Source organism: Labeo rohita, chromosome 5 (genome assembly GCF_022985175.1).
Source record: "Labeo rohita strain BAU-BD-2019 chromosome 5, IGBB_LRoh.1.0, whole genome shotgun sequence".
Classification (NCBI taxonomy): domain Eukaryota; kingdom Metazoa; phylum Chordata; class Actinopteri; order Cypriniformes; family Cyprinidae; genus Labeo; species Labeo rohita.
This window is the reverse complement of record NC_066873.1, coordinates 19,773,921-19,797,834: the sequence shown is the minus strand read 5'-3', so window position 1 is coordinate 19,797,834 and position 23,914 is coordinate 19,773,921. Positions and strand designations below refer to the sequence as shown.

At 37.3% G+C, this 23,914-nt stretch overlaps 1 protein-coding gene and 1 long non-coding RNA gene across 3 annotated transcripts in view; one reads left to right on the top strand and one right to left on the bottom strand.

Moving 5' to 3' along the window:
* tmem8b (transmembrane protein 8B) overlaps positions 1 to 23,914 on the top strand; it is a 170,617-nt gene that overhangs the window by 69,636 nt on the left and 77,067 nt on the right. For both annotated transcript variants that reach the window (XM_051110840.1, XM_051110842.1), the window contains 2 exons: positions 16,022 to 16,155; positions 19,123 to 19,391. In XM_051110840.1, the coding sequence (XP_050966797.1) occupies positions 16,022 to 16,155; positions 19,123 to 19,391 (403 nt within the window). The remainder of the gene's footprint in view (positions 1 to 16,021; positions 16,156 to 19,122; positions 19,392 to 23,914) is intronic.
* LOC127165893 (uncharacterized) lies at positions 5,934 to 8,048 on the bottom strand. The gene is made up of 3 exons (XR_007827835.1): positions 7,515 to 8,048; positions 7,325 to 7,392; positions 5,934 to 6,434 (listed from the first exon to the last, which is right to left on the bottom strand). It is a non-coding gene; the product is annotated as an uncharacterized LOC127165893 (long non-coding RNA).

Genomic DNA, 23,914 nt, shown 5'->3' with positions numbered 1-23,914 from the left:
TCCAGTCCGAACACCACTGGCCATAAGCTTTTCTGCTTTCACTGAGGATATTTATTTATGTAGCATATTTGATTTTATTTTGGAACAACTAGAAACAATGTCTAATTTATAAAGCTTAATTTTGAAATGTAAGTCAATAACAATTGGCTGAAGCCAGAGCCAATGGTGAAAGTCTTTGCGTGACGAGACCCCGCCCCATTTTGGAGGTTATGCCCACTTTTGGAGTTCCCGCCCCCATTTGGAGATCTCCAGTCTGCAGTTATGCATACTTGGAAAACAGGCTTACAAAAATGCGTCTCACTACAAATCTAGTGAAATGCTGTAATCATCTGCGGCGAAAATAAAGCATAACCGGTGGCCTTTGCGTTCCCAAGCGTGCACTAAACTCAAAGTACATACAATAAATGAGTTCACTGCGTTCATTCACTGTGAACGGACACGTTCTGAGGCGCAGAAATGACCAAATCATGAGCTGATCAACTAAACGATGTACGCTTCAGCAAAAACTTTATGGATTAAGCCATATTGCGCTTTCAGTTTTAATTCGTTTGACAGATACTGTGTCAAAACATAATGGCCCAAAACACAACTTTAAAGACCTATTATGTTAGAATAAGACGTAAAAAAAAAAAAAAACATTGCCTTCAAAACCGAAAGTAACGTTAATCCTCAGATGTCGGGAGTAAATGATGACGACTTGTCTTCCTCTGCACTGGAGTCGACACAATGGCGGTCGGACTGTTCTCAGCTTACTCAGCTTATTTAGGGTGGGTCTAAGGTAAAACGGTCATGTCAGTCAAACATTGTGGGAGGTGTCTTGGTTGATGTGACATCACACAGACAAGAAGCTGAGCCTGATTAGAAAAAGAGGATATTACTCATAAAGATAAAAAAATATCACTAGGTGGATTTTTATCATTATAGGGTGGTTGTGTACACACACTGCCAACACACATTTATGTTCAACGACATGTAAAAGTGAGTTTTGCATTCGATGACCCCTTTAAAACAACACAAGGGCGTTCTAATTCTTTGAGAGCTGTGAGAGCTATAGAGAGCAGACGTCTCCTTCGAATTGCTCTCACAGTACTTTTGATGTCATACAATGATCGGCCTGCGCTAGTGATGTAACGATTTCAAAATCTCACGATACGATAATGTCGCAATATGAAAGTCACTTTTTAAGTGACCCCCATTTTACTTAAACAACATCTGTGCAGTGGATCGCGTCTAAATGGGTCTCACCTTGGAGTAAACTTCTCACATCTTAATTGGAATTCTCACGTTCACAATGGCATTACCTCAATCTCCATCCACAATCTTAAAAAGTCCGCCTCAGCTAAGTTTTGTCCTTCGCTGCTCTTACTTATCTCAGAGCCACCAGGCCCGCACTTCAGCCTTTCTCTTTAATTAACTGCAGCAGGTTTGATCGTGGTGGAGGCCATTCTCCTGGATTAAGAGCAATAATTCTACTCTGTGTACTTCGCTTTAAGGGCACCGTTTTCCTCTGAGCCCACAGGGTCACACTGCCAGCCAATTAGACAGAGACAAAGCTTGCAACGACGAAGGTTTCCTCCTTTCTGTTGGCTAGGGGAATGACAGCACCTGTGGAGCAGAAAAGCTCATGGCTGAACCTACTGAGGTGGAGTAATTGGAGGAAGTGTGGAAAGCGAGGCCTTGCTTTCCCCGAGGAATACATTTTTTATTTATTATTCTGTGTAGTCTAATGGGGGTTATGTTGTATTGGACTTCTGTTTTGTTGAAAGGGCTTGTAGGCATTTGATTGTGCCACAAACTGTGTCTGCACAGTGAACTATCACAAATTTACTCTGCACCCATCTTGGTAATGTACCCGGGCATCAATTTTTCATGCGTACAGTATGCAATACAATAAGCTTCTATTTGCTTAAAGGGATAGTTCACCCAAAAATGAAAATTGCCCCATGATTTATTCACCCTCAAGCCATCCTAGGTGTAAATGACTTTATTCTTTCAGACGAATACAGTCAGAATTATATTTAAAAATATCCTTGCTCTTCCAAGCTGTATAATGGATGTGAATGGGCACTGAAATCTCTAGCTTCGGGTAAATGTTATACAAGCATCCACGAAAGAGTGGCGTTCCAGCGGATGACGTAGGATGTAGGCGTAGTGTAAGCTCCGGTGAGAAGTGATGAATGCGAAAGGACAGAGGTGAGAACAAAACAAAACACCAGTCATGAATTACAAAAGGATTTGTAAAAAAAAAAAGAAAAAGTTGGAGGATTTCAATATAAGCCACAAGAAGAAACTTGGTTCTTATGAGACTAGCATACTCTCACCGAAGCTTGCGCTACACCTACATCATCCGCTGGAACGCCACTCTCTCGTGTACACATGTATGACAGTTAGCAGAAGCTAGACATTGTGGTTTATTTTTCTTACACAAGTGCAATGATTTGCTTATTAACCCAACCACCCTGGAGCCGTGTAGAGTACTTTTTATGATGGATGCACTTCATTATGCTTCAAAATCTTGACATTATTGTTATTGTTAAATTCTTAAAATCCCATTTTGAAATTCGCATCATGATCGTAAACTGTTACGACCCAAGTACAAGCCCGTAACTGACTGTCAAGTAACAGCTTGCAGGATCGAAGCTCCGTGGACACATGGTGCACAGAGGTGAATCTCAGCAGAGCAAAGCTGCAGCAGCCCTCAGCAAAGTGCAAGTCTGTTCTCTCAGCTGATGAGCTCCGCAGTGTCTGTGAGGCTAATCAGGGAGCAGCCGGACCCTGCTCTGCAGGCGCACAGTCACACAAGCAGATGGCCAATTGTAAAGAGAGAGAGAGAGAGGGAGGAAAGGAAGGAAGAAAGAAGGGGGATGAGTAAGAGTCAAGCACGCAGTAAAGATCAGCCGGCCGTCTCTGCTGGATGAAGCTGCCACAGTGGCTAAGCAGCGACCAGAAGCCGAGCATCCTGACAGTTTGCCTTGCACTAACTAAACTCTCGGAGTAAATCAATAAACTAATTGGAAACTGTCAGCACTTGGAGATATGTTATCGTTCAGTGCATCTTTGTTGTTTTGGGGTAAGGTCTACACAAGTGGGGAGGGGGTGCTGTCAGGTTTGTGGTTGTTTATCTCTGTATTGAATTTTTTTTTAAAGATAGTGAACAGGCCAAAACACATTTTAGATTTTCTGTGTTATTAAGGTGTGCAAGGGTCAGTAGATGCCAGTGTTCTGGTTTAATGAAATTCCCTATAATTCCCACCCATTCACCAGAGTTGTTTGTGGACAGTGTTTGCCAGGGAGGAGTAGAAGGTCAGCCATTTTAATCAGATAATGATCTATGAGTTTAGTCAGTTGGTTAATGGTGAGATGTGCTTTTTTTTTTTTAAATGGTAAAATGCCCAGCTTGCCAGTTTAATACACTCAGACTGGAAGGTTATTCAGAGGTTGACTCCCCTTAAAGGGGTAGTTCACCCAAAAATGACAATTTGTTTATCTTCGGGAACACAAATTAAGATATTTTTGATGAAATCCGAGAGCTTTCTGACCATGCATAGACAGCAACGCAATTGAAATGTTTCCTGGCCCAGAAAGGTAGTAACATTAATGTGAAATCAGTGGTTCACGAGAAGCTACGAAAATACTTTTTGTGTGCAAAGAAAACAAAAATAACAGTTTTATTCAACAATTGCGCATTCGTTGTGTGCTCTTTGTGAACACACATAGAAGACTGGAACAGAATAGAATGGAACAGAAATTGTTATTTTTGTTTTCTTTGCACACAAAAAAGTATTCTCGTAGCTACATAACATTACGGTTGAACCAATGATGAAACATGAATTATTTTAATGATCCTTGGCCTTGAACGTGTCAGTTGCGTTGCTGTCTATTCAGGGTCAGAAAGCTCTCGAAATTCATAAAAAAAAATCTTAATTTGTGTTCAGCGGATGAACACGGGTTTGTCACGACATGAGGGTGAGTAATTAATGACAGAATTTCCATTTTTGGGTGAGCTATGTGTTTGGAAATAATACAGTTCTGTTTGCATTTGACTTTTAACTTTCGTTAACTTGAGGGTGAGGGTGAATAAATGAGTTTTATTTTTTTTCTGAACTGTCCCTTTAATGTAATTGCGTTTTCTGTAAACAGATCTAAGCTTTACCTTTCAGATAGTATCCTGTCTTTTGACAAACAATATTTTACATCTAATTATAGGGCTGCCACAATATCAGTTTTTCACCACAGAGTTATTATGGCCAAAATAATTCAAGTAATTATAGTATTATCCCAATATCTATTGAAATATGGAGGCAATAAATAAAACTATTGTTTAAATTCATCTTTAGCTTTGTTTATTTAGTGTTTTTCCTTTTTTGCCAAATAAATCAAGCTTGAAATATGACTACAGGGAGGCAGACAGAGAGTTTGTAACCATAATACAAAAATAGCTTGCTGTTGATTGGCACATCCTGCAGACTGGGATGTCTTAACACCTTGGGTTTTTTACCAAATCCAAAAACTCCCACACTGATGAGCTAACTTTTCTTGGGTGCAGGTAGAGTGTCTTTTTATCATCTGTCATCTCCTTCAACATTATTTTGAGCACCAGTAGTCACTACACACTGCATTATCTGTTGTTTTCTGTTTTATGATGAGAGGCAATCAACATTAAAGGGATAGTTCACCCAAAAATGAAAATTCTGTCATTACTCACTCTCATTTCAAACCCTTAAGACCTTTGTTCATCTTCAGAATACAAATTAAGATATTTTGAAATTCGAGAGCTTTCTGACCCTGCATAGACAGCAACACAACTGACACATTCAAGACCCAGAAGGGTAGTAAGGACATTGATAAAATACCTTGTGTCATGGTACTCTTGTGAATCGTAGCATCATAACATCACAGCTGAACCATTGATGTCACATGGACTATTTTAACGATTTTCTTACCTTTCTGGTCCTTGAACATAGTAGTTGCGATGCTGTCTATGCAGGGCCAGAAAGCTTTCAGATCTCATAAAAATATCTTACTTTGTGTTTCAAAGATGAACGAAACTCTTACAGGTTTGAAACAACACGAGGGTGAGTAATTAATGACATAATTTTCATTTCTCCAATTCTGAACTATACCTTTAAGACTCAATCCCACCACCTACTATGTTTAAATGTCAACCAGACAGTTAGTTTCCTGGATTATTTATGATATTGTCATATGTGTAGTAATAACACAATATCAATGTATTATTATTAAAATATCAAGGTTGTTGTCAATGCTATATTGTGAATGCAAAGTGAAAAGTGGTAGCTACAACCACCCAGCTGTTGATAGAAGTAGGAAAGCAGAACTTTTCTGTCATCACTGATTTATTTCTGGACTTGGGAGCTAAAGCACAGAACAGAAGTGGAGAATTGTGGGAGATATGCGGGGGAACACCAGGCTTTACCAGTAATGAGACTGTGGATCCCTGCAGTTCGGTTCTTTGACAAATGATAAATGTTTTTCATACCAGGCCGAAAAGCTACGCTCAGATGCCTTGGTGCCTTGTACGTTGCGGGTTCATGCTCAAGTATTTTTTCAAGTACAATTCTTTTTTTGACTAGCCTGTCAATTACATTACCAGACACATGTTTAGAGTCCACCGTGATCCTACACTCTAAACCCGGATAAGTTGAATTTACTTAAAAAATTGGAGGAAACTGGTTGCCCTAAAAAATTTAAGTAATGTAAAGTTTATTTAACTTAAAATGTTTTGTAATATGAATTACAAAGATCATTTCATTTAACTTAAAATGTTTTGTAACATCATTTCATTTGCAATTATTATAACTATTATATTTAAGTCAAATATACTAATTTCCAAGTTAAATCTATATCAAATGTTTTATTTTTCCAATTTGTTAACCTAGAAAATTAAGAAAAAGCAAACAAATAAAGGAACATTAATGCAATTTTCCCTTTTATTTTAAATCAATTCAATTACAAATATTCAATTGAAAACACAACAAAACCATTTTTTCATATCCTGAAAACATTTCCCCATAAAACATGGGAGAAAAAAAAAAAGTTCAAAAAGATACTAGTTCAACAAATTAACTTATCGTTAAGCACACAAACAAGTTTTCCTCAGAATCGCAACAAACAGCATCAAAACGATATGTTTTTTCCACACTCTGAGTTCACACTATTGGCAATACTGAATTTTAGGTGTCAGCTCACCTTTTCCCGACAAAAATATAAAATACTTTTCATACACTTAGGATAGTCCAGGTGTAGGCAGGGAAATCAGTCTGAAAACAATGGACATAGAAGGCCTGAGATTGGTCAGTTCATCCATTACCAAGCTTTCTTCCAAGATGATTCCCACTCTAGATGAGGTGAGCTGTGAACTTTCTTGATCAACGCTGAGGATTCTTACTGAAGTTTGTCTTGTCAGCTGCCTCCTAACAGAGGAAGAAACAGAACGACAAATACATTATCAAGTCAGTTAGACAATGCTGTTGTTAAATACTCAAAGTCATATGCTGCCTTCACACCATGTCATAATTACTTTAATTCTGAGAGGACAACATTGTGATGTTCAGCTTGTGAGCTGTTCATGTCAATAGACTGGGAATTGGGCTTTTCTATGGCAACACTATCAATGCTTAAATTAATCTGGAGCAGTCAGATACAGTGGTTAGGTGGTACAGCTCTCAGAAAATTTCCAGTTTACAGATGTAATTAGACTTTAGGGTTTACATTTAATTGTACATCTACAGAATATTTAAAGTAAAATCCACATACAAACACTACTGGAAAGCTTGTAAACAACAGGAATGAGTGCAGGACAGACTCACACCATCATCATTATGAATAATCTTCTGACACACACTGTGCTAGTCAAAGTGATCATCCTCAGAACAGGTCTCAGTTAACCCACGACATACAGTTGATCTTGAACTTTGGTGTGAAGGTGGCATAAATGTGAACAAGGAAATTGTTTTGTTCTTGAATAATTTCCATGTTTGAACAAAGAGACAGGGTTTCACAGACAGGGCTTCACAGACAGGGCTTAGCTTAAGCCAGGACTAGGCCTTAGTTAAATTAAGATACTTAAATAGCTTTTATAAAAACACCTTAAAAGCTTTACTGGTGTGCATCTTGAGAAAAGAAAAATGGCACTGACATATTTTAAAATATGTCATTACAAGGTATTTTCAGTAAAGACTCCTTGTCATGTTATTAAACATGTTATTTTATTCTGAGACTGGCCTTAAGCCTTGTCTGTGAAACCAGGAGGAAAATGTGTAAATAGCAGTGCTCTCTTATCAGTTATTAGGATCATACTTACACTTTCAAAGCATCTCTTCCATTTCTTCTTTCTTCCAAAACAAGATAGTCGTTAAGAGGACTGTGAACCTAGATAGAACAGAAGTATATTCATCCGCCTTTGTATTTATACCGCTAATTAACGAAAACTTACGCTTTCAAACAATAGCCATGTCTAAATTAAACGTGGTACATTAACGTTCTGCGCTCACCATATTAGCTCCACCTTTGTCGCTCCTCGGCTGGAATCGCGGCTACTGTATGAGTAAAACTAAATTTACGCTCCTCACAAACAACAGCTCCTCGAGTGAAAAAGAAATCATTGAAAGAAAAAGGCAAAAAATGTTAGTCGAACTCGCCAGTCAGGGGTTCAAGCGCAGGCGAGTGAGAACACTAGCTATCAACGGATGAGAAATGTCCCGTCGTTTAGACGAACAACAACTTTTGCCGATCACAAAGAGTTTCTCGAGGGACGTGATAAAAGATAAATGGCGGAAAACAATGCCAATAGAACTATCTAAATCTAAATTTCCACATTCATCCACAGCTTAAATTCATACACAATCACAGTGACAAAATGGCGCTGTTACTCGCAGCACCGGTGGAGGAGGCGTGGTCAGGAGATAAATTTCATAATACGAGTTAATTTAACTTAAGTTTATTCACAGGTTCAAATATGTCTACAAATTAGTAGAATCTACTTATATTTTATAAGCAATGCAGTAAAACTTACATATTGTGTTCAATTGTAATTAAATGGTTTAATTAGATACAAAATCCGGGCTTACAGTGTACATGATAAAGAAATCTTTTTCTCATTGGCCATATGGACTCCTCCTCATTGTTCTGCATGAGCAGCATGTCAGAGATATTATCCCTCACACAGCTGGAGACCACATTAAACATGCAAAATGCCAACCACAGTCCGCTATCAATTCTGTGTACTGTTTGGTGCTCTGCACGCGTGCACAGAGGGCTCTAATTATTTCACTAGTTGCTCAAAGTTGCCAAATTTGTGCTGTGAAAAGGGAAGCAATTATTTGCATCTTTTTCTCTCTCTCTTCCTTTTGTCTACGCTGCGTGTCTGCTCTGGCACATGAGTTGCAAACATCCCCCCTAATCAAATCAGATCAATGAAGAATTGTAAGGAGGCAGAGGCGTCACGAGTTGACAAATCTTGCATGTCAGACACAATGCAAAAAGCACGGGGCGGATGGAAGCGGGGTGGGGGTACAGAAGCAAGGCCGTGTCTGCCTCCACCAGCACCAGCTGTGCCTGCTTTATGTATGCAGCCATGGACAAACAACAGATGGGGCTTCTTCTCAAGTTTGTTATTTAATGGTCGCTGTTTTGCTTTTCCATCCTTATTATCCCACCTACATCTCCAATCTGCAATTTTAAGCTAAAAACTGATGTTTCTATTTACTTACACGTAGCTTGTGTAGTAGTAGTTCCTTACGTTTTGGATAAAACATTGCATTCAGAGTAGAAGGACATTATTACTTAATAAACTTTGTACTTACTGAATGAAATACTTGCTTACTATATACTTTTGCCCTTTGGCAGGCATTTTAGATTTTAAGAACAATTTTCTCCCTCAGGCAATCTATTCAAATTATTATTTTACATCTTATTTTATACCCATAGATTTATTTTTTATATTTACACTTTTTTTTAAAGGAGTAGTTCACTTCCAGAATTATAATTTACAGATAATGTACTCACACCCTTGTCATCCAAGATGTTCATGTCTTTCTTTTTTCAGTCGTAAAGAAATAATGTTTTCTGAGGAAAACATTTCAAGATTTCTCTCCATATAATGGATTTCTATTGTGCCCCCAAGTTTGAATGTCCAAAATGCAGTTTAAATGCAGCTTCAAAGGGCTCTAAACGATCCCAGCCAAGGAAGAAGGGTCTCATCTAATGAAACAATTGTTTATTTTCTAAAAAAAAAAAACAATTTATATACTTTTTAACATCAAACACTCGTCTTGTCTAGCTCTGCCTGAACTCTGTGTTTTCTGGCTCAAGACAGTTAGGGTATGTTGAAAAACTCCCATCTCATTTTCTCCTCCAACTTCAAAATCATCCTAAATCGCTGTTTTACCTTTTTTCATAAAAGGCATTTGACCTACTTTGCCGCTGACTCTTTTCTTTGACCTTCACTTTATAAACACTGGGTCTGCAGCGATGTAGGATGATTTTGATGTTGGAGGAGAAATTGAGATGGGAGGTTTTCAACATACCCTAACTGTCATGAACCGGAACACACATAGTTCATGCAGAGCTAGGGAAGACAAGTGTTTGAGGTTAAAAAGTATATAAATTGTAATTTTTTTTTTTAGAAAATAACTAATTGCTTTGCTAGATAAGACCCTTCTTCCTCGGCTGGGATCGTTTAGAGCCCTTTGAAGCTGCATTTAAACTACATTTTGGAAGTTCAAACTCGGGGGCACCATAGAAGTCCACTATATAAAGAAAAATCCTGAAATGTTTTCCTCAAAAAACACAATTTCTTTACAACTGAAGAAAGAAAGACATGAACATCTTGGATGACAAGGGGGTGAGTAGATTATCTGTAAATTTTTGTTCTGGAAGTGAACTTCTCCTTTAAGAAATTACTTTTATTCAACAAGGATACATTAATATAATCAAAAGTGACAGTAAATACATGTATAATTTTAGGAATATTTATATTTTAAATTAATGCTGTTCTACTGAACGTTCTTTTTAGTAAAGAATCCTCAAAAAAGGTAATCACGGTTCCACAAAAATATTAAGCAGCACATTGTTTTCAACATTGGTCATTTTGAAGACTGGAGTAATGAGAAGTAAATTACATTTTAAAATATACTGAAATAGAAATCTGTAATAACCATATTAGTATTTCACAATATTACTGCTTTTACTGTATATTTACTGTATTTTGCCATTACAGCAATAAATTACATTTAAAATTATATTATTATATTGTCATTTGTACTGTATTGTAAACATATTGTACTGTATATAACTATCTGTACATTTACTATTCACGTTCATATTATTGTGTTCATATCTTCTCTTGTGTTTAGTTGTATTACTGTGAGTCAATATGTGTGTGTGTGTGTGTGTGTGTGTGTGTGTGAGTACACTTGTCCAGTAAAACTCTTTCTAATTTCTGAATATTGCACAGTTTAAAATTCTTTAAAAATAGTAAATCTGAAACAACTAAAAATATTCTACAATAATTATTCCAACGTGGTGCAATTTAATTCAGTTTTCTGTAAAAAAAAAAAAAAAAATTCTATTAAAATGTTGCACATCAAAAAAGACATTTTCAAAATTGGTGCATATCTATTACACTGGAAATGAAGGTCAGAATGAAGACATCGCATTGGGTCGCATTATATATCCTGCTCCTGGCATGTACTGTAGTTCATCTTAGGGGATTAAGGTTAACTGGTTAGTTTGACCCTGGTAGTCTCTGCTGGTTGATACCATAACTACACATTCTTGTATTATGCTGTGTAGTCAGCTGGGTAGTTTATATACAGCCTATGTATAATTAGTAGTGAGTAGTGTGCTAGCAATAGCAAACTGCATGGCAGTCTATGAAAAATCCTTTGCTGTAACAGGGGAAGCCACCAATGAATTGTTCTTTGCGTGTCCATGTAAATGCTTTACTTATTACCTAGAAGACAGATTCGACGTCTTGAGACTATCTTAGTTCTGGCTTATGGCTGCAGAAGTGATTTGCAGAGCGGTTCATGCTGAAATGAATGAGTCTTCTAATCAAGCTGAGAGCGAATTAGACCTTGATAATACACCAGAGATAATGAGCGAGACATGACTCAGAAACCCGTCTATGCTGTGACACCTGCCCAGTGGTGCAAATCCACCAAATAGGCCTTAATGAAATGAGAATGTGTTCCGCCACCATTACAACACATACCTCTAGTGCATCATGGCTACTTATGAAGCCAAGGCTCTGAGACTTTCGGAGATGAGGTGCATTAAGCATTAGAGCAAATGATAAAAAATATGTGGTTTTGATTAGCTGCTTCTTCCGAAATATTGATATTGATGTTTACTGTCATCATGAAAGCGGCGAAGAATAAATGGTGGATGATTTGCTTGCTTCTTGCATGGGACGTCGTCAGCGCGCTGGCCAGGGAGTCAGCCGTTACTAAGGTGTCCCGTTGTCAAAACCACTCAAGTGCACTGAAACGTTCAATCCCTTGAAAATACCCAGACTGCGTCGGCTGCATTATATTCACTAACCAGAAATGTCTTCGTAAGTCTTTCAAGCATAATTATACGAAGACAAAACCTTATTTGTCCTGTTTATAAAAGAGGTTTAGTTTGTAATTGTCTGTAATATCTAATATGCATGGTGAAACAAAGTATTATACAGGATTCAGATAGAAAAAGATTAAAAAACTCCTTTTTAGTTTTTTATTTGTTCATTTATGTATTTCCTGTCATTTTTTCTACAAAGATACTAATATTTATATTGTTAGCATGTTGTGCCTTCCTTTATTACTGTGTATATATTCAGTGTCTGAATACTATTGTTTATTTACTTATATACAAATATTTTATACAACAGTTCTTTCTGGTCCTTGAATCTGATTGGCTGAGAGGACTGCAATATTCTAGTGATAACAGAACTCATTGCACCGTTTGTATCACTCCACTTGCGGGATTTCACACAGCACGTGTCATGGCGGATTCCCAAATCCACTATAATTTTATAAATAATACTGTTTTTGTGTCACAAAATATGTAGTTTTACAAGTTTTTAGGCGAGAATGTAGTTGTTTAGACTTCAAATATGCAGTCTGTTAATAAAGACAACATCTGTTTGAAAAAATGCTTTAATGTTTTTGGAGATGTGAGCTCCAGGGTGTCAACGGCCATTCAGTGCTTATGAACCCTCTGAGAGCAGCCTTATCTCGGCCAGATCTTCTGAAATTTGTCTCTGTAGTGGTTAAACATGAGATATTATTCATTTTTGGGTAAATCTAACAGGGAGTCTTTGGTCTCATTAATTTAAAAATCTCATCACGTTATTTTTTTATGTAAATTTAATGCTGTGTATCAGAGCACTGCCTTTGTACTTTTGACCAAATTGCCTAGCAACTTTTATGATGGCTGTTATTGTTTATTAAAGCAATAAGCCCGAACAAGCTGTGGTTTACAGTGAATTTATAACAGCTAAGGAGCGTTGCTAGCTTCATGGCTTCACAGAGCGTATTGCTTTTATAAAACGATTATTCCATTTTCGTAGTAAGGTTTCAATAAATAAAACAAATAAAGTGTAATGATACTAATAAAAACAGCATTCTTCCACCAAACAATGTAGCTCCTCAGAAACAGTTGTGGTTGCAACAAAGTGGTTGCCAAGCAACACACAAAAGTAAACAAAGGTGTATGTTTGTAGCATTTACAACAGCTTCGAACGCTGCTCAACCAATCAGAATCAAGGACCAGAACTATCCATTTAATAATAAATACTATTATTCAATAAATAACATTTTATATAAATAATAGTAGGATTTAATAATAGTAATTAGTATTGGGAAACAGTGTGTGTGTTTGTGATGGTGATTTTAGTTACATTATTCTGCCATTAGATGACGACAAGAGAATGTTTTTATGAGTGAGTCAGCAATAAAGACTTTCATATTGAAAGGGACTGAAACAGGGTTGTAAACAAGTAAGTTATTTAGTTTCTTCCTTACTAGCTTTAAAGTGACATTTTTGAATTTGGAATTTTAGCTTGGGCTCAGGTGTTAAACTGTCAATTTAGGATTTTAATCCATGGCGGAAAGAAGTAGTTCAGACCAAAGACACTCTGTTGTTGTTTCGTATGTATTTATACACTTGTGCCATCAAACTGTTGTATAAATGCAATATTACGCTCATAGCTGTGCAATATGACGGTATATCCGAACACTGTAATTACTTACGCCCGAATCACAACCGCGCCAATATAGCCTATACAGCCATATCGCACTGCTACTACCTTTATTTGATCCAACATATTGTAAAAACAGTAGTGTCACATGATCCTTCAGAAATAATTCTAATATGCTGCTCAACAATTCTTATTATTATCAAAAGTCAACTTTTTGCTGCTTTTAGCACATCACATGGCAATTGATAAAACTGAAACAGGTCACTTCAGAAAAATGAAAATAGAAAAAGAGAACTATATTGAAATATAATTTTTTTTATGTCATTTTGGTCAGTTTATTGCATCCCTGCTAAATAAATAGTAGTGTATATATGTATTACCCGCTTTTCTTAGCAAAAATGCAATAAAAAAAGCTTATGTATTTTATAATGTCTCTGCAGTTTTTAACAGCTGCTATAAAGATGCACAATGATGTGTTTATACAGTGATGCTGCCAGCTATGTTTTAATGCTTAATGTCATAATCATATCATGTGTATAGCAGATGAATGCCTTTGTTAATTCTTGGAATATGTGTTATACTGATACTAATTCACATCACAGAGAATTTTTGGAAATGACATGAAGCACACATAATTTTGTTGAGGCTTTTGAAAGATTTTTAAAAAAATGTCATGTCTTGAAAAATATCTAATTATAGGATGACTATCGATGCAGTGAATCCCGCAGCATAATTAATCACACACCACTGCAAGCCAATTAGCTCTTTCCTTTGCCCCGCCCCCTCACTTCACGTCTACTGAATAGCATTTCAGTACTGGAAGAGGGCGTCGCTGCTGCCGACTGCTCGCTTATTGTTTAACTGCATTGAACTGACAGATGCGGCAGCAGACTCTCACTCCCTACCTTATGAAGTAATAACATGGCTGACTGACCTCAACAGGAAGCCAGCAGTGATATGCGGTTGACATTCGACAACGCTGTGGGTTGAAAAAGCCAGTGAAAATGACCCCGCGTCTCAGGCGGTAGTCTAGTACGCACGGCGGAAACAGAGGAACACGCACTCTTAGAAAGCTAATGTATTCTTTTAGTGTGATTCCTAGACATTTAATACCTCTTTGTTTGCTGTGATTGTGTTTCTCTGTGTGGAGACTGTGTGGTAAGAAAAGAGGCTGGCCTAGCGGAGAGGAGAGGAGGGGTTGTACTACGCCTTTCGACAATGATGAATGTGTTTAGGGCAGGAGTACCTGCGTGAGAGAAGCCGAGGTTTCCATGATGAAACGCTGCATTGTAATTTGCCACGGTGTGCCGTAATAAATAAAAGCTCTTGGATTCTCCCACCTTCTCTCCGTCTTTAATCCCTCCACCTCCCTTTCTCACACCTCAAGTCTTCATGCAGTTGCACTGTGAAAAATTGTCTGCGAATCTATATAGATCTTCGTATCTTTAATTGGAGCATACGCCACAACATCTGTCGTATACCGAAACCAATGTGGTTTTTACAGCTACGCATCTCTTGATAACACTGCCAACTGTGATCCTGTAATGGTGAAAACAAAACAGTTCAGTTTAAAAAGCCTTAGTATAGTCTGTTAAAGCAGTGTATATATCCTATAGTTGTCAGTGGCATGTTCAAATACATTTGATGTCAGTAATTTTTTAAAAAATGTTTTGAAGTAAGTCTCTATCATTTATTTGATCAAAAATACTGTAATACTGTGAAATATTGTTACAGTTTAAAGTAACTGTTTTCTATGTTAATATATTCAACATTTTCAGCATCATTACTCCAGTCTTCAGTGTCACATGATCCTTCAGATATTATTCTAATATTTGATTTGTTGCTCAAGTAACAATTTTTTAATAGTATTAGCAATGTTGAAAGCAGTTGTGCTGCTGATTTTTTCATGAATTATTGATGAAGAAGTTCAAAAAGAACAGCGTTTAAATCTTTTGTATCATAATAAATGTCTTTGCTGTCACTTTTGATCAATTTAATGTATCCTTGCTGATTAAAAAAAGTCATACTAAGCCCAAACTTTTAAAAAGTTGTGTATTATATTTCCCATTTGTCATTTATACCAGGCACACCCAGTGAAAGGCACATCGCCTTACACTTTGAGCAAGGAATTAACATTTTTTGACACATGGTTTTATATGAGGCATAATTAATCAGAATCTGCCAAATAAATGTCTCAGATTTCCCCTGTGCTCAGTATTAATTTTTTATTCATGAATTTCAATCCCCAACTCTTGTTTTTCCTTTATTTTCTCCAAATAAATTGTTCTTGCTTCTTTAAAAGATGAATCATTCATGTTGTTGTATTCCTTATTTTTAAAATCGTTTTACACAAAGGTGTCTGCTAAAAGAAGAAATGCAAATGTAAAAGCACAATTCAAAGAAGACAAGGTATTGGCTGGATCCTCCACTTGTTTTAGAATCAGTCAAAAATTGCAGACAGTTCAAAATCTTTTATCTGAATTATTCACCAAGTGGAGAAACGGCAATAGTGTTTGATCTTTTTCTCCAGAGTCTGAGGTGGGAGTTGTTGTGCAGTTGGCCATGCGAAATATCACACAGCAAATCATCAGAAGCAATGCAAATGCAGTGACAGTTTCCCTCCATTTGAAGTGATCATACGGCTCTCACAGTGGGAGTTTCCCCCACTTCCACGAGCATTTCCATATCATGATACGCATGTATACATATGTTTTGTTGTGACACTGTATTCCATGGCTCGGTTTATTTGAAGGTGGATACCGAGTGAGCCTGTAACTAATCCATCTGTTTCCTGTTTGTTTCACTGTTTTTGTACAGGGTCTTCATGAGGAATGTCAGTACCTCTTTCAACCTCAGCTCATTGTTCAGAGGCTCATTGGGATTTCGGTGCTGTATCCTGGTTACTTCATTGACCAGATGATTCCTCTTCACAATAGATCTGTACTCTACAAGTGAGTGACTGTTTTTAAGCTGACATATATCCAAGCTGACTTAGTTCACCCAAAAATGAAAGTTCTGTCATTAATTACTCACCCTCATGTTGTTCTAAACCCATAAGACCTTGTTCATCTTCAGAACACAAATTAAGATATTTCTGATGAAATCCGAGAGCTTTCTGACCCTGCATAGCTAGCAACGAACTGACACGTTCAAGGCCCAGAAAGGTAGTAAGCACATGGTAAAATAGTCCATGTGACATCAATGGTTCGACCGTCATTTTATGAATCTATGAGAATACTTTTTGTGTGCAAAGAAAACAACGACTTTATTCAACAGGTAATTAATGACAGCATTTTTCAGTGAGGTAACCTTAATACACACACACACACAAATAAAATCAACAAAAATTATAGCGATACTTTACTCCAAATGGAAAGTCTGTCATCATTTACACTAATGTTGAAAAGTCTAGGGTCGTTTTTTCCCCCCTGAAAGGTTACTACTTTTATCAATAATTTTATTCAGCAAAGGTGCATTAAATTGAATAAAAGTTACAGTAAAGACATTTATAATGTTACAAATAATGTCTATTTCACATAAATGCTGTTCTTTTGAACTTTCTATTCATCCTGAAAATAATCCTGAAAGAATGTATCATGGTTTCCATGAAAATATTAAGCAGCACATCTGTTTCAACACTAGCCGGGTTTCCATCCCAAGTTGCATATTTAATTTAAAACATTCGCGAATAAGCACCATTTCCATCCAACGAGTCAAAGAGAACAAAATAGTCACTTCCTGATAAACTGGCACTAAATATCACTAAGAAAAGTAGGAGAAGCCACTGAATATAATAATTTTTTATATATATAATAAATTAATTGCGCCTCAGAGAAAGTCGATGAAATGCAATAAATGCGGTCATTGCTTTAAGATGTGGCTACCTGCTGTTTGGGAACGCAGTCACGTAAAATGGTTCTGGGAGACAATTATACAGTAATACTTTGAGGACAGACTTTGCTTAGGCATTTCAGAATGACCATAACAACATTTCAGATGCTGTGCAACGAGATCGGTCCCAAGTTATCCTGTCTCATAGTGCAAAGTCACATGATTTCTTTGTGTGCTTGGAGGAATTTATTCATAAATGCTGTTCTATCTCACATTATTCGCATGAACCCCTTTTTTTTGCTCAGTTCAAAAACCACCTCATGCGAGTGTTAAAACTTTTTTGTCGCCGCCGAGAGCCTTGTGGGTAGCATGCCGACGCATGGCACAGTTGCTCTTCGGGTGTCTCGTGTTTGAATCCCGCCTCGTGGACCTTTCCCAATCCCACCCCGTCTTTCTCTTTCCCACTCTCTTTCTGTCAATCTCCACTGTCCTATCTAAAAAAATGCGGAAAACGGCAAAAAAACAACAACTTTTCTGTGAATTAAGTTTTTTTTTCTCTGTTTCCATCATTTGTTTCTGATGCAGTGCTTCAAACTGTGCATAAAAACAGGGTGATGGAAACAACTGTTGATAATAATAAGAAATGTTTCTTGACCACCAAATCACCATATTAAATTAATTTCTAAAGGACAAAGTGACACTGACAAATTAGCTTGACCAGAATAGAACACAGTTTTGATCAAATAAATGTCTTTGTGAGCACTTTCAAAAACATTAAAATGCCGAACCCATTCTCATGAACGGTGGTGTAATCACCTTCATGTTATTCCAAACCCTTAAATAAAACTGTTCTAAAATTGTGGACATTTCTACTCATTTGTCGTCTTTGCAGACTTTCACACATCTTTTCTTATCAGACACGAGGACGCACACACCGTGCATGTCTCTCACCTTTTCTCTCCCTCGTTCTGCTCTCAACACTTTACAATTCTACACACATCCTTTTCTGAAGCTTCCCTCCATTTCAGGCTTCTACTCTCATTAGATTCAGATATTAAAGCTCTCCTCTCAATTAGCAAATAAAGTCTTTCTAAATGAAAAAGAGGAAAATGGAGCAGGGAGAGGTGATGAAATGCATTCATAAACAACAGGGTACACAGAAAAGACCTTGAGCACTGGACATTATGAAGATGGGCTTTTTTGTATCATTAAAAGCTGGTTTCCAGCAAGCATTTCAGAAGGTCAGTGCATTGTATGCTGTGACACTTGGGAAGCTGCTGTTTAATGGATGTCTGGGTATTAGTATATACTATTTTATAGCATATATAGGATGTCTGCCACATGAAATAATGTGTAATAAAATCTACTGGACTATGTTAAATATAGTTATTATGCATAGCTCTTGTTATTTAAGTTGACAAAGATAAGTTTGTCAATTAAATTAAGTTTTTATAAGAGTTTGTGTTATTCATAATAGGACATACTATTTAATCAGTTGTGAAATACAAAACAGTGCTGCGTAAAATTGGAAGAAGGGATAAATTAACCATGCAATAAATGATTTTTTTTAATTTCAAGGCAAATTTCAAAGACCAAGTTCACGTTCCAAAACACTTCTTTTCCCGAAGCGATCCAGCGGATCTGTAAACAAGTTGTGTTCTGTTTGATTGAACATTTGGTGTGCTGTTCATATCGTTAATTATCAAAAACCAAAAGACAAAGCCAATTGTTTCACGGCCAAAAATGTAGATATAAATTATTTATTCTAACTTCGCAGTTGTTCTCCATCTCTGTTCAAATTGAAAAGGGCAGCTTGCTGATTAGTTGCTATTGATGTAGAAAATTAAGACGGAGAGATACCACTTAATTGTTTTATGCATTTTCAACAAGTTTGTTATAATGAGTTGAAGTTTAAAGTTTTCCCAAGAGTACAAAAACACATTCTCGTTTATATATTGCCTTGGCATTTCAATAAGCACACTAGTATTGCTTAATATGATTTTTGTATCACATAAGACAATGTCTGCTAAAGTCAGTGTAGCTTTCGAGCAGATGTCCTCTACATTTCTCTCTCTTGTACCTGGCAGAGTGTTCATCCCAAACTACATCTCTCGGGTGAAGGTACAGCTCGTGGACTGCAATACAAAGAACAAAAGTGGGGAGAGCTGCCCGGTTTTGCTGAAAATCCGCTCGAGGGCACCGCCAGTGCATAACTCCAGTGCTATGGACTGCAGAGAGAATGCTCCCTGTGAGCTGGAGGTCCCGCTGCCATCCTGGGAGCAGTGGTACTATATTTTGGTGGAGCGTTACCTCAGTAGCTCAGATGTCTACTTTCGTATTGGCGTTCAGGTTAAAGGTAAGAACTGGTTTTCATTTTGAATTTGTATTGGATTGATCATAGTTTTATAATCAGTCTGATCATTCCATCCTGCAAAACAATCACTCTGTACTCTCTATTTCTTTCTGATTCTTTTGTCATCATCCAGGGATTTGCAAAGCCTTTAGCTCTGTATGAACATATAATGGCCCCAAAAGTGGAATTTTATTGTATAGATAACATAACATTAAACAGTTTTTTCCTTTTCTTAAATTCACTTTTCTTTTCTTTTTCTAAATGTATGAAGTTCTCCTCTGGTTCACACAGGTATCCTAGCAGAGTAACTACTTACAATCACTTACGGGCATTTCCTCCGAGGAGGCAAGGGGGAGGCAGTGCCTACTCAAAATATTGGAAGAGAAAAAAAATTGTACTACAAAAATGAAACAATGCCAGTATAACAAAATATAACATTAAAAAGTGTATAAATCACTCGTTTTTCTAAATAAACATTGTCCAACAGCGCCACCAGCAGGTAAAGTTACAGCACGAATCCGCGTTTCCCTCGCCTCCCCTGAGCCCACTGAGTTTTAACAGAGTTTTAACCCCTAAAGCATACTGGGTTTGGTGGGGGGTAATTGAAAATTAATGGAGGAAAGTCACGTGGGAGAAGGCAATGATTCTATTGCGATATGATTGGTTATGACTGGTTTTGGTTGGCTGTGATTAGTTCATATGATAAATACTCCCTCTTTTGTTTGTGCGTGTTCACGAATCAGTCTGAATGAAGAACATTATGGCATTAACGGGAAGAATTATTTTAAAAAGTAAGTAAACAACTCACACACTTAGATACAACCACTTTGTTATGGTAAAAGAAGACTTAATGACATGAAAGCATGATCTGTGGATGTTTTTAGTGAGTAAACATCTTGGTGAAATTTGAAATAAATCTCTGTGTGACCAATATTTCCTGAGCTTTGGTAACTGATGATCTGAAAAATTCAAAAATAGTTAAAAGTTAACTATTAAAAAGAATAGCTTAACACAAGTTCACAAATACAATACAGTTGAGGTCAAAAGTTTACACCCCCCTTCAGAATCATTAAAAATGTTAATTATTTTACCAAAATAAGAGGAATCATACAAAATGCATGTTATTGTTTATTTAATACTGACCTGAATAAGATATTTCACATTAAAGATGTTTACATATAGTCCACAAGAGCATGGATAATAGTTGAATTTATAAAAATGACCTGGTTCAAAAGTTTACATACACTTGATTCCTAACACTGTTTTGTTACCTGATCCACAGCTGTGTTTTTTGGTTTAGTGATAGTTGTTCATGAGTCCCTTGTTTGTCCTGAACAGTTAAACTGCTGCTGTTCTACAGAAAATCCTTCAGGTCCTACAAATTCTTTGGTTTTCCAGCATTTTTGTGTAGTTGAACCCTTTCCAACAATGACTGTATGATTCTGAGAACCATCTTAACACACTGAGGGACTCACATGCAACTATTACAGTAGGTTCAAACACTCACTGATGCTCCAGAAGGAAAAAACATGCATTATTACTTTTTTTTTAATAAATGTGGCCTTGAAAATAGGAATGAAATGAATGATATTTATTAATTGAAACTTACAAGTACATTTCTTTGGGTCCACTGTGTGTATAATTTTTTACAGTCATCTGTTAATCTGCAACAGGTAAAATTTAAGGCAGGAATCCATATTGTAATAAACTCCTAATTCGGTATAATCAATGTTTTGGGTTCTGACATGTCATTTACCACAGGCTTTCCGGCAGTAACATAAAGATCACACTATGAATAGGTCCACCTGGTACCATATTTTCCAGCCAGTGTTTGGGGGCACGTTACTGGGATGCCAATACATTCCTTGATTCATTGATGGCCTGTAGTGCTTTAGGTTGCAACAATCCCAGCGGACTCTGGTGGAAATATTTTAGTCCAGCACAGATGAGAGGGCAACAGCTTGCAGATTTGATCTGGGCTTCATTAATTCTTTATTGGGATTTATCAGTACAAATGTTACAGGCATATGGCTCCCAGTCATTGTTTGGTTTCAGCATTGCGATGAATTGCATTTGAGCATATTAAAGCTACCTGGAACGCATTCTGACTTCACCGCTAGAAGGGTTTTTACAAAGGCAGGTGTTCTCATGGCCCAGGTGGAGTTGGGAAATTAAAGTGTGTTTAGAGAGAGACAGGCTTTGTTATGAATCTCTGTGACAAATTGGAACCTCGGCGGGCTCAGATGAGGACCCTGTCATGGATTGGAGCGTCCGCCTTTTATTCTGTCTGATGTTACAATGAAGTGTTGATGAATTCTGTACTTTTCTATGTCTTGAGTTGTCGTGATAAATATGGCAATTGGGCTGCTCGCAAAGTGTGAAATAGACGGGGGACTCAATTCAGTCACATGGACCGTATTATTGCAGCATCGGGAAGTCGCACGCTCACTTTAAAGACTCGCTTTGAATCAGATTTGCTCTTTCTGCTTAAATTTGTATTTTGCTTTAGATTACACAGCTGTTGTTTACAGTAGGCTCAAATGACCTGATTTTTCCCGAATGTCTGATTTGATCTCAATTTTAGAGCATTAAAATATTATTTTAACAATCAACTCAACTTTCCTATTAAAACACCTTCAGTTTACAAGGTCAAAATTTAATTTCCCTCCTCACAAGAGTTAGCAAAACCCCTCACTCTACCTTGTTCTCTCTTTTTGTGTGAGGTTTCTCTGCTCGTCTGTTCCCCCATTTTTCCTCCACGTCCTGCGGTGCAGCAGAATCCCTGCCTTTGTTACAGCTTTGATGCCAAGGGATGTTGGCGCTGATGGCTCGGTAAGAGGGGATGAAGAGGAGGGCCATTGATGTTCAATGAGGCTGAACAGTCTCAGACCAGCTTAGATAAAGCACACACGGGGGAAACAATTGGCCATGATGAGATGGTGTACCTGCGGAGAGCATTATCTCTGAGCGTAAGGAGCGGAAAAAGGAAAAACCTGTCTAGCAAGGAGTTATTGCGGCGCCGTTCTGTCACATTCGAGGCTGAGAGTCAATTTTGTCACTTCAGACAATTTGCTGCAGTCATAAAGGAGGAACAAAATCCCTTTTGCTTGATGAATTTGGGCTGTCAAAAGATTAAAACATTACAATAAATTAAAAATATCATAATTTTTGCAGGGGGGGTTTGTTGCAGATTTGCAAGTAATCTCATTTTTAATGCGTTCAGTCTTTTTTTCGTGAAATGTCAACATAATAAGTACCAAAGATTTGTGCTGTTAGCCTACAGCAGTCCATGGGTGGTTTTTGCATTAACAGTGTTTTTGCTCCTAGGTAATTTTTCATATTTGTTGCTGATTAAATTCTTCCATGCGAAGACTGCAGATGAGTATACATTAACTGTTGGTAAAGTGAGACACTTTCTTATATTTTGTCACTGGCTTTGTTTTTAAATGGACACGTCAATGTCATTGCACACTAATTTCGGATGAAGTTAATGCAGATTTATAGAAACTCACGTAATGATGGATGATTACGATTAAGTGTCCCACTATACCTTTGTTCACCCGTCATTAGTATCGCTTATATGTAACGTAGCTAATCCAGTGACCCAAACGCACTGCAATCAAGCTAACTATTAGACATCATCTAACACTGTCATTCGTTTCTCCTCTATGCTATTTTTCACCAGTTGTGATGGTCCCTGAATCACATGACCTTGTAGTATCACCTGTGTCTGAAGGTTTTGGTCAGCGCTTCTGTCAGCCTTAATTCAATTATTCTGAACCCAGGTCCCCTTTCCTTGATCAATTTCTCTGGACAGCAGATACTGGCTGGCTGCCATCTCACTCCCAAGTCAGTATGACTCTCCATGTCCTTCCTTCGCCATCTCTCTACACCATTCAGTTCTCTTGATATTCTTAATGGAGAGAACAGATCGTTTATAAGTTCAACAAGAACCATCTGGGATTTGCTGTGTGTGTGGAATCCATTTTCTCTCAGCTCTTTTCACAACAAACTTGTGTTTACTGATGATAAAACAGTTCAAAAAACAAAAAAGCTAAACTGATTAAAATTCAGTAGATGTCTTAAAAACAATTACAGATTTTCACAGTTTATTATCGGCATGTAAAATTGGACAATGGATTTGTTTCAGTGGGCACTGAATATTATTCTCATCATGGCAGTTTGATGTACAGTATTGTCGCGGTCAGGTCTTCTCACTGTGAGATACAGTAAATCTTTCATCATCCGAGTGGATCATGTCCGGAACAAAACAAACATGAGTAACCAAACAGAAACAGACAGAGGTTAGACAGCGAATCTCCAGTTTGTTTAGTACTGTTCCATAGCGCTTTGTTATTTTGTAGATATGTTGTTGTGGTCTAGTATATCTGTTAAAAAAGACTTGTTGTGGATGTTCAGTTGATATTTTACCATATATCAGGGCTGTCAAACACAGGACCAGCAGAGGAGTCAAACTTGGACTGAAGGATGATTTGAGGGGGGGGAAATTAAATTATGCTGAGAAC